Source organism: Protomyctophum parallelum (assembly GCF_964188405.1).
Source record: "Protomyctophum parallelum genome assembly, chromosome: 8".
Classification (NCBI taxonomy): domain Eukaryota; kingdom Metazoa; phylum Chordata; class Actinopteri; order Myctophiformes; family Myctophidae; genus Protomyctophum; species Protomyctophum parallelum.
Window position 1 is genome coordinate 28,098,056 of NC_139703.1, and position 11,658 is coordinate 28,109,713.

The window sequence follows — 11,658 nt, forward strand, 5'->3', positions numbered from 1 at the left end:
AAGTCCTGGCTCTCATCCACTTATGCCATGAGTGCCAGCGATCACCCCTCCTGTGCCAAAGTGGGCACCTGCAGCCTAAGGTTGCCTACCCCTGCAGTACATTATGAAATACAGATTTCAATTGGCTGTGAATATAAAGTGGCTGATGCCTAATGAGCTGTGAGCCGCTTGGGTCCTGCATGGCGCTCATGTCGAGAAACGGGGAAATTCAAATGCATGGAAGCAAGGAAGGGAGAGACATAATTATGGTTTCAGACAGTCATGCAGGGTTGGATGGAGTTGAGGTCAGGCTTTGTCAGTTAGGGCCACTGGGTTGACAGTGAGGTGACAGAGGCCTTTCAGGCCCTGGACTGTGAAGGTTACAGAAATAGAAACCAAGAAGACCTATTCTTGATTGCATTATTCACACACCTCACCGACCATCCGAACCCTCTTCCTAACGTGAATCAGCATGCAGAGGGACACATAATACTCAAACCAAGTCCAGCCGTGGGAGGGTAACATGTCAGACATCTGTGCCAACAGGACTACAGTACATACTGTAGCACACATCCAGTGGTGGAAAGTAAATACATTTACTTAAGTAGGCTACTGCACTTCTTGTGCTTATGATATGTACTTTACTTGAGTATTTTCAATTCGCAATACAAGATTTACTTGTACTTTTGAAAACTTTAGTTGTTACTTTGTAGATTTGGATTATTATTACAAAACATAAAACATACATTAACCATAGTTTTGTACTAGGCTACTACTAGTACATTTTGAATTCCAGACTTATTTTTGTATGACTCAATGTTTATTCCTTTTTCAAATTTGACACAGAAAAATACTTGTAACAGAGTATTTCCATACTGCAGCATTAGCATTGATAGTTTTACATTTGAGTGTGTAGGCTATAGCCTACTTTCTCCACCGCTGCACACAACACTCATGGAGCACATGGGGGCTTCTCAGACTGTAATCCAATGCAAAGGGGTTTTTCCATTGCCCCACTAAGCCACCTGCGCTACTCTTTCTGTCTCTCCCTCCGTCTGTTTTTTTCTCTCTCTCCTGACCTCTCTTTGGGGTGCAGTATGTCACATATTGATATACTATATGCAGCGGCTGAAACAGGCAAATGGCATGTACCATAGGGTTTATAGCTGTGGTGCTGTGAAACTGCCTGACTGAAAGTCCAAGTTTGGACATTCAGTTTATTGCTCCACCACAGGATCTCTAGATGTCTGGACTCTAGTCTGGAGTAGGTTGACCTAGCATGACAGTTTGGAAGGGGATCATTTTAGGTCATTGTGATTCTTTCCATGTCCACTAGTGGGCAGCAGTGCTATTTCAATTACATGATCTGTGTCTCCTGCTGTATCATGTAAAAGTACAAAGTAGGCTAATGTGTGCATACAGATACTGATATAGCCTGCATCAGTCTGTGTATGTGCATATGGTCAATTGTGAGACTCCTGTATCATACAGGAGTCTCACAATTGACCATAATATGGTCAATTGTGAGCTACTTCCTGTCAAGAAATTCCTTGCAGATGAGGAAGATTTGGAAGCACTCGTTTTCAGTAAATCACCTTGCTAGCAAGATGGATGCTGTGTGTGTGTGTGTGTGTGTGTGTGTGTGTGTGTGTGTGACTGTGTGTGTGTGTGTGTGTGTGTGTGTGTGTGTGTGTGTGTGTGTGTGTGTGTGTGTGTGTGTGTGTGTGTGTGTGTGTGTGTGTGTGTGTGTGTGTGTGTGTGTGTGTGTGTGTGTGTGTGAGAATATAGTCACTATAGTGGTAACAGTTGAACCTCTTCTATCTTAAAGGTTCTAAAGCACTGTTTCCCAAACAGTGGGTTGGGACCCATTTGTGGGTCACGGACCAATTTCTATGGGTCACGACACAAGTCAAAATCCTATTTTATTTTTCCTACATTCAGAAAATTATTATATTTTAAAAGTTGTTGTTTTTTGGGTTTTTTTTAATAAAAGAATGTTAAATAAATTCATACATTTGAAAACAAACAAATCAAAGAAATTCCATAAATAAAAATCACACCCGTGTGAAGTGAGGGGCCCTCTAATCATCGTACATCATCATCTTTTGCATAGCACCATCCTAGACCACACCAATTAAAGAGCTGTTGAACAGGGACGGCTGAAGAGCCCAAAACAACTGCTGTGTGTATGTTCTATTGTTCTTGTTCACTGACAGAGCCATGACAGATCAACATGTCATTGTATATAGGAATCAGTGGTATAGGCTGCAGCTGGTATTCTCAGCAACAGTGCATGCATGATATATCATTACTACTTTGGGAGCGGTTGGGTAATACCGTATAACCCCCCCCCCCCCCCCCCCCTTCTCTGTACCCCTGCAGCTAGTTTCTGTGTTTGCGTTGTTGATCTCTGTTTTTTTTGTTTTCACCACCCCTCCCTCCCTCCCTCCCTTCAGTATTTTCCTCCCCCACTCCTCTCAGTAACCTGCTGACCCTGCTCACCTCTCTCTCCTACACATGACATGTAGACCTTTATTTGCAGTGGGTTTCCGGAAGTAAAAGTCCCTTCACTTTCCTCCATAGAGGATTTTGTTATCAGCTATAATCCATATATAACAATCCAATGTAGACTTTACCATGAGGCTCCTGGTTGTAAAACGATGCTATATGCTCCTGTGGAAGCAATTTTTTAAGGAAAAACACGTTTAATTTATGATGTCACAGACAAGACCCAAGGGTTTTACGTTTTCCAATTACTAGGAACAGAATCAAATGCGTCATGGTCATTCACCAGGAGCCTATTGGCTTGATTCCAGGCCTTCTTCAAAGGATTTTCTGAAACGTCTATGGAGAAAACAATGGGATTTCCTATAAATATATACAGTATACACACACTTGAAAAGTATCCATACCCACAAACGCACGTATACGTGCTGTTTCGATTTCAAAATGCTGTGGAAAACCCCTAACTGAGCTGCAGCTCAGGTGTGGAGGAGTGGCAAACGGGAAGAAAGCAGAAGAAAAGGTGTGATGACATTTTCCATTTCTTCAGTCCACCGACCAACGCCGACAAGTCTGTGGGCTACGAAAAGATGGAGCCGTGACAGAAAAGCCTGTCCGGCCACATTCCTACACCTGCACTTTCTCTAAACTCTGCAGCAATTAAGGGGGAAAATGGGGAGGAGCTACGGAAACATTGTGAAATTTTGTGGTCACTGACATTGTGAAACTCACCTCGGCAGACCATGGCAGTTAAACGTATGGTTCACATGTCACGCGTCTAGTCATCTACCCATGCCTCTCGGTGTGTAATAAAATACAGCGGAGTCACTCTCGCGACTGTTATTGTTTTCCAACATACTGTACCCTGTGATGTCAGAGGGTGGGAGATGTGCACAAACCCTAAGGTCAAAGTAAAAATTACACTCGTGTGAAGTGAGGCCCAGGGTGCCTGTTGAAATGAAGCATCATTTTGACTTTTAGAATACTGCCACTAATATACGTTATGACTAGATATGAATGCAGTGTGTTGTTATTATTGTATAATTATTGGCCACATGACGTCTCACGTCGTCACGTCACTGCTCTAAAAGTCCATAGACTTGGCTGGCTAACGATTTTTGTTAAAAGTGCTCTAAACAAACATTAAAAGTACATAGACTTGGCCTGCAAACAGGTTTTGTTTAAAGGGCTCTAAACAAACATTAAGTCCATGGACTTGGCTGCCATATGACGTCATTTCAAAAGCCATGCATTGGCTTTCCCTGTGGGAAAACACGTTTAAATGCAAATTTGCCAGGCAGCTTGACTGCTGTGCTGTAGTGTCATTAGATATAATTATGTGGGTCACATTATGAATGAGAATGGCAGAGATTAAGAGAGAGACAAAGATTACACAGACACTAGTCAACCACACACACATAGCAGGTGAGGTGATTAAGGACATGTTCTTTTTACAGTTGCCCGCTGCCTATGTCTGCTGGTGGTGACAGTGAATCACAATGCTATTGGTTAGGGTCAAGTGAAGTCTGGTATCATAATGTAATACTGTAGTGGACTTAACATGACCCCTGCTAACTTCAGAACACATGTCCAGACTGAAACTGAATATGCAATGCATGCATCTTATAAAGGACATTTGGATCCAATTTCTCGAAACCATCAGATATGCACAGCTGTAGATGGTACGCTGTACGCCGTAAAATCCCTAACCCTAACCGCAGGCGAAGTCTTAACCGGCAAAAGGGGGCTAAGGGGACTTGTGTTAGTCTAACCTCTTTTTTTTAATTTGCCTATAATGGCATACCCAAAATAGGGATGCTAAATTGAAAGTGGTTACAGGTTTATTTTGGTGTTTTATTTACATGCATTGTACACTCACTTTTTAATTCTACAGTTCTATGGCTGCTGAATAGAATTTCAAATGAACTGAATTGGACCAGACGTAAACAGTAATTAGTAATGACTGATAGTTTTAAGGCTAGTGAATAGGGCAGCATGCCAGCAGAGATCAGTTTATGCAAACTAACAAGTTTGTCCACAAGTTTTTCCATGAGTGTATTCCAGCATGACTCTTAGCAGACTGTGGTCTTGTGGTCAGGCTGGTAAAGCGTGTACTAAGGGATAAAAACTCATGGAATGTTAATCATCCATCTACATAAACATATACACTTAATGACTTATACGCGTGTTTCCCTTCTTGAGGCTGAGGCCATCAACAACGATTCTCTGAGCAGATCGGTCCTGAGCCAAAACCTCTCCAGCTTACTCATTTACGTGAGTACGCTGGTTTTAGTCTAAAACAATTGATGTGCCATTTGAACACGGTAAAGTACAGTTCAATACTAGGTCTGCTAAGAGGATTTATAACCCAAGAAAGCACTATGGCTCATTTCCATTGGGGTCCTTCAAATTAAATTCATTCAATTGAACACTCACCTCCATCAAGGAGGTTAAATTAGTTTACCAGTTGAATTTAAGTAGGCCTACCACTCAATTAAACTGACCCAACTTCACTCCAGGCAAATCCAAACTGAGGCCTAGCTGTCATGCACAGTATGCTATTGACAGAAGGAAAAAAACCCAAAAAAAACAAAGACTAGTCTGATGGTTTTAGCTGAACATGTCATTTGGTCATTTGATCTGCCATGAGACTTCAAATGTATCCAAGCCATGGTATCTATTATCAAATCCGTGCTTTGCACTAATAGATTTTGGGTGTTGGCTATGTAAATAATTGAGCATGGCAGTTTGGCCATTCCTCCCTCGCCCTCCCAGAGTGGAATGAGAGATAAAGTTAGTGAGAAAGGTCTGCAGGGTGCAGCTCATGGTGTCAGGGTCAATGGTAAATATTGGCAGCGGAGATTCCATTCCAAAGAGATAAACGCAAAGACCTGAATGTGTTTGTAAATGCAGATGGTGTGTGTGCGTGTAATGTGTGCATGTGTGTGTGTGTGTGTGTGTGCGTGCGTGCGTGAGTGCGTGCGCGCATGTGCACATGCCTACAATTTCTAAAATTGTAGAAATGTGTACTTTCTACAAGTTATGTCAGGTTTTTCTAAGCAGGCAATTCAAACCTTATGTCAAATCTTAACGTAAATGTGTGTCACCTTTAAAAACTTGAGTTGCATTATTTTGTGGAAATCTGACTATAAGTAAATGCTCATTGTTAGTGTAATGTAATGTACTGTTTGTGTACTGTTGAGGTGGAACTATTTGGTGCAATGAAATTTCCAAGGACCTCGATTAAGTCATTTTAACAATGACACTATGTAGTATGTAGACAACAAAAAAACAACAAAAAAACCTGACCAGACAGGTGTGCGTGATAACAAGCTGTTGCTATTTATAGAAACGATGTAAAATTTGTCCGTATCTCCATATCTCACCCAGCTCTTATCCATTAGCCACCCATGTAACCCTTTGACTACTGCTTGACTTTTGTATTATTTTATTGGCGGGTGTGAGAGACAGAGGGAGGCCAAAAAAAGTGATGGAGAAGAAATGGAGAGAGAAAAATGGAGAGAGACTACGGAGCAAAAGACTTAAGAGACAAAAGAGAAGAGGGATTAGGCTGTGTGTGTGTGTGTGTGTGTGTGTGTGTGTGTGTGTGTGTGTGTGTGTGTGTGTGTGTGTGTGTGTGTGTGTGTGTGTGTGTGTGTGTGTGTGTGCGTGTGCGTGTGCGTGTGTGTGTGTGTGTGTGTCTCTGAGTGAGAAGGGGTTAACACCGTTGTAGCGCATAATAGAGGGAAGGCTTGTTTTGTTCTACATAGATTCTCGGCAAAGGGGAAGGCGTGTCCACAGCTCCGGTGGAAAGCCCCATCTCACCTAAGCCACCCCCCCCACCCCCCACCCCCCCGCCGCTCCACCTTTGACTATAAGACATCCAGGCAGGTAAAAGTAGCAACAGGTGCATCTCTGCCTCTAGACCGTGAGATAAGAGGGAGAGAAGACTGAAGGATTTACTCAGAAGAAACAGTGGAATCACAGAGTAGCGGACTCACACGTTGGATTATCTTGGACCTCTATTATTTGCCGCACAGCCTGCTGCTCATCGACTCATCAGGTACGGCATATCCACGAAATTGCATGAAGTGACACTGACACTGAGACTTTATAGGGAAAATAACACGTGTTAGTAATTTACTCGATTTTAAATAAACGATTACCCATTCGAACCTGCTTCTCAATAGAACACAATGCATTGCCCGCATGCTTATAGTTATACCATTATTACTTATTCTTACTCATACGCCGATGCTTATGCTGACCAATATTACTCTTCTCTCTTCTCTTCGACCAGTTGAATCCATGTCATCTCTGAGCCTGAGCAGCATTCTGACCCACGCCAACCTGACCATGTACCATCATGGCAGCCTGGAGTCCTCGCAGCAGCATCCTGCTGCTTCCACCTTGCTGCCCAGCATCGACACGCTGCACATGCCCAGCCTGAGCTACAGCGTGATGGGTAAGAAGATACAGAATACTGAGGTGGAAGTGGTGGCTGAGTGGAACAGCACTGCATTGTGTGTTCAGACTGCTCACTGTTGCATTTGCATGCTGCTGCTGGTACTTTTTTTTTTTTTTATTATAAATGTAAAGCCTCAACCGTAGGTCTACAAATTTCAACGGCACATCTTTTAGAATGTAATACACAGTCAGTATTGTTTCTACGGGGCTTAATTTGTTCAATTACAATTGATTGTAATAATAATAATAATAAAATAAATAAGTGTAACCTAAGAATCATGTCCTGTCTAGGGGCTATGTTTCTGCTTTTTGAATTCTGATGGTTTTTTCGAATCGTGTTTAGTGACTCACTAGTCTATCCAGCATGTGCTAACAATGTGAAACTGTGATAGCAGTTTCAGTGCCGTCACTGCGGAACGTTGGATCGCTAATCTCACAGCAAACATGGCGTTTTATTTCTAAACCAGACAGAAAGGCCATTAGCTGTGCTGAACCTCGCTATGACCTCATTCAGACACTGTTGGCTCAATCATTCACCGCAGGGCCAATGTTTAACTCGACATACCCGCCCGCCAAACAGCCTGCCTTCTCATTGTTAAAAGAGCCCATGCAGGCTTTGTTTGCCTGGTTTTCTTGACCCAAAATAAGTGACAAGCCAGTCTACTTCTCAAGTGGTTTAACAGGTAGAGATCTAGTAAGATATACTTCAAAGACAAGCGTTTTGACCCAGACAAAACACAAACATTTACTACCACTGAAGAATTGACACAAATACTTCACTTTGCCATGCATGCCATGAATGGTTTGCTTCTTGGTAAACAGAAAAGACAAACAATCCACTTTCACTGACACACTCATTCTCTTCCAGCAGGCCAGTGGTACAAGCAGATCAACCCCCAGAGCTGGTCAGAGAGGAATGTTCTGGACTGGATCAGTGACCACATTGAAAACACCAAGTTTGACGCAAGCACCCTGAGCGTGGCCTACTGTGCCATGGACGGGCCCACTCTGTGCCAAATGAGCTATGACCAGATTCTGGCCATCTTTGGAACGCAGCTCGGCTCACACCTCCACCAGAGTCTCCTGGACCTCAAGATAAAATATGGTACATAAAATGTGCTAATCGAGCACTTCTGGTTTTGCATTGCGTTGATATTATTGACTGAAACGCCTTGATATACTTTTGACATTTTATGCAAATGCAGGTCTGTTTATTGAAAAAATGCTTGTTGTATAACTCTTCTTTCTGTTGATTTTTTCCTTCTCCAGAGCTTCAGAGTCTCTCAGGGACAGACTTGAACGATGAGGCATGCCAACTCCTGGACAGCTTCTTGGAAAACTTGGACCTTCCTCTCGGTTCTCTCAGTGCGAACTTCCCTCGCCTCAGCACCGTTAAAGTTCACGAAGGTAGGTAGCCATATATACCAGCAGCAGCAACAGCATTTCACTGAGCCCATGGCTCTTCACGGATGACATCACAACATAGATAGTTAACGTTGATACTCTATCTGTCAACAGTAGACAACATCAAGCGGGAGTTTGAATACGAGACAGCTCTAGATCTATCACATCTGGCCATGACTCCACTGGATATGGACTATCCCTCTGACAGTGAATACAGCTCGTCCTCCACTGGTGAGTGTTGCTTAGTTTATTATTTTGTGTGCCACAATCTATATCATGTTCCTCTCTCTATTGTCTTGTCTTGTCTTGTTTACTTTAAACAAACATGTATCCCTCTCTCTAGGTGGTGTATTTAGCTTCCACAACCCAAGTTCTCCAGAGTCCAGGAGCAGCAGCGACTCAGACCCTGAGTTCTCCTACCCTCAGATTGCAAGTGAGTATACATACAATCACCAAAACAACATGAAAAGAAGTTGAATGAAAGATGTATAGGTTTGCTGAGACCTTTTGTCTAGGCATATTGACTCATTCCTTAGCCGGCAATTAGTCCAACTCATTCACGTCGTCAAAGACTGCTTGTTATGTCTCCAAATTTATAAAATGTGAACTGCTCTGTTGACAGAAGTGAACATCAAGACGGAGAAAGGAGACCTGAGAACAAAGAGACCAAGGGGACGACCTCCTAAACTCGAGAGACACCATGGCAACAACTACTTCAGCCACCCAAAGAAAAGCAAACATGGTAAGCCCACAGTTTAGACTTTAAGTAGAGTTGTTGGACACAGGCCATAGCATGCATTCCTTTTTTTTCCTTTTTTTTTTTACCCTTTACTTACTTACTTACTTTACACTCACAGTTAAATTAATACTGAAGATCTTATAGTGCATGTGCTGTTTCAGTGGGTGTACACTTTGCATTCATTTTGCATGTCTTTGTTTTTATCAAAGTCACACATCACTCTCATGCCACATGCAGACTCTCACTCTTTGGCAAGCACGCACGTGTACACACACACACACACACACACACACACACACACACACACACACACACACACACACACACACACAAGCATAAAAACAAAACAAAACAGTTTTTGCTAACGCTGTCCCTGTGCTCTCTGCAGTACCCCGTGGAACCCACCTGTGGGAGTTCATCCGCGACATCCTGATCCACCCAGAGAGGAACCAGGGGCTGATGAAGTGGGAGGACAGGCGCGAGGGGGTCTTCAAGTTCCTCAAGTCCGAGGCCGTGGCTCAGATGTGGGGCCAAAGAAAGAAAAACAGCAGCATGACGTATGAGAAACTCAGCCGTGCCATGAGGTGAGTTAGCCTATACATGTAAGGCTATAGCTAACAGCTGCTTTAGCCTATTATACAGTATTAAAGGATATGAAACTAGGTAGCCTGCAAGAGTTTTTCTTGTCCATCTTTTTATTGACACCAGTTAATGAATTAATTCTTTCATGAAATTGACCAAAAGCAACAACAATGTATTTCAATAAATGTACTCATTATTATTATCTATCAACCAGTCATTATGCGTATATATGCATGAGCTTGAAACTCAATAAAGTATAGGTCTATAACCCAAACTACCTTTCTCCAAAGGTACTACTACAAGAGGGAGATTCTGGACAGGGTGGATGGCAGGCGACTGGTCTACAAGTTTGGGAAGAACTCCACTGGTTGGAAGACAGATGAGATCGGCATGGCCATGTGAGCTGTCAAGCACGGAACAGGGGGCGACAGACTTGTCCGTTGTACAGTATAGCTTCTAGGATGACAGCATGCACTGTACCTACCCCTCATGTTAAAGACACTTACTTCCCACGTAAAGGGGAGGTGTTGCAGAAAATGTAAGCCAGAGTTATTGGCTCCAGTAGGTTTTATGAACCAACCTTAATATTGTCCAGTGTTTTATTTTTGTATTTTTATTATTTTAACATCGATTCTCAGTACGAACCTCTCAGTATGAGCTACAGTGTGCGTGGTAACTGAGTCACTGGGATATTGCTTTCAAGTGTTATCACAGCCAACTCGCGACTAACAAAGTAAAGAGTTGTATCAATGTATTCGATTTTGGTGATACAACAATCTCGGAGATGATCCCAACAATATTATTCTGAAAGCATTTAGATTATGACTTTTTCCTGTCCATCTTTCACTTTGGAAGACACCTTTGGTATGTGGGGCATTAATGATTGTATTACAGCACTGCATACATTTTATGTTGTTATTGACGAATGTATTATTTTATTGTCATATTATTATTATTTTTATATTTATAGACAGGTGAAAACTGTCCACATAGCCCCCAAAAGTAACACTTAATTATTGTTGTTCTACACGTCATCTGCGATTGAGGTATCGTTATCTTTGTAGCAGCAGAAGGAAAATAAAGAATGAAGGCAATGTACAGTATAATATACTGTACATATTATGTTAAGACTTTTATAACATTGTATTGAAGTACACTATTGTTATGGTATTTCTTTCTAATATGGAATGTGTTTACATAACGTTCCATTTCAATTCAGAAGGGCTTATGTCACAGATCTTACATAATACTGTATCTGTTTTATTTTCATGAATCAGTAAGAAATCATGTGCACCTGTTCTGTATGATTGTTCACTTGCTATAAAGTGCAAGTGGGTCTCCTATCATCTATGACCTATCACCTAATATCATGTCTGAGAAGTAAATCTCACAATGTATCGTTTGGGATAGCCTATCCCTATTTATGTATGACATATTGTTCTCTTTGTAAAGTCTTTTTTTTAATAAATACATTTTGACAGTGTATAATTGTATGTGGATCATTTCAAATGCCTATGTATGAGCATTCAAAATCCTTGTCACATTCTCAGCTAATAGGATCGTTTTTGTTCACATAATGGTTCCACAGACTAATCCATCATTGTCAAAACATGGTAACATAAAAACAAAATCCTTTGTAATGGCTAAAAAAGACAAATATTGCGCTGCATTAAAGTAGATCACTTCACATTGTTTTGAGACAGATATCTCAATTATTAATTTCATTGTGTTAGACCTGCAGAAGATGTACGTGTGTCTGATTTGAAAAATACATTTGAGATACAGACTATGTGTTTGTTTGTGTAGTATAATATCTTCTAGCTTTGCTCAACTCTTTCTTCATCAACAGTTCCCTTAAAAGTAATTTTAACATTATTATTTTATTTAGTAAAAGAAAATTCTAATCTTCCAATGAAAGTGTACAGTAATTTATATTCTTCGTTGTTCTAGCCATAAATCTAATGGCACCAAGAGTTAACAGTATA

The 11,658-nt window shown here is 41.5% G+C and overlaps 1 protein-coding gene across 3 annotated transcripts; it reads left to right on the plus strand.

Moving 5' to 3' along the window:
* Window positions 1–6,398: 6,398 nt before the first annotated feature.
* Window positions 6,399–10,974, plus strand: elf3 (E74-like factor 3 (ets domain transcription factor, epithelial-specific)). 3 transcript variants are annotated; one of them, XM_083770595.1, is made up of 9 exons: window positions 6,399–6,544; window positions 6,782–6,946; window positions 7,817–8,053; window positions 8,218–8,355; window positions 8,467–8,583; window positions 8,696–8,785; window positions 8,975–9,094; window positions 9,480–9,675; window positions 9,964–10,974. In XM_083770595.1, the coding sequence occupies exons 2-9, from the start codon at window positions 6,790–6,792 to the stop codon at window positions 10,073–10,075; spliced, it is 1,167 nt and encodes a 388-aa protein (XP_083626721.1). In that variant the 5' UTR covers window positions 6,399–6,544; window positions 6,782–6,789; the 3' UTR covers window positions 10,076–10,974. The 3 variants fall into 3 exon arrangements, with proteins under 3 accessions (XP_083626721.1, XP_083626723.1, XP_083626722.1); XM_083770597.1 differs by having other exon boundaries at window positions 8,470–8,583; XM_083770596.1 differs by having other exon boundaries at window positions 7,820–8,053.
* The last annotated feature ends 684 nt before the right edge of the window (window positions 10,975–11,658 follow it).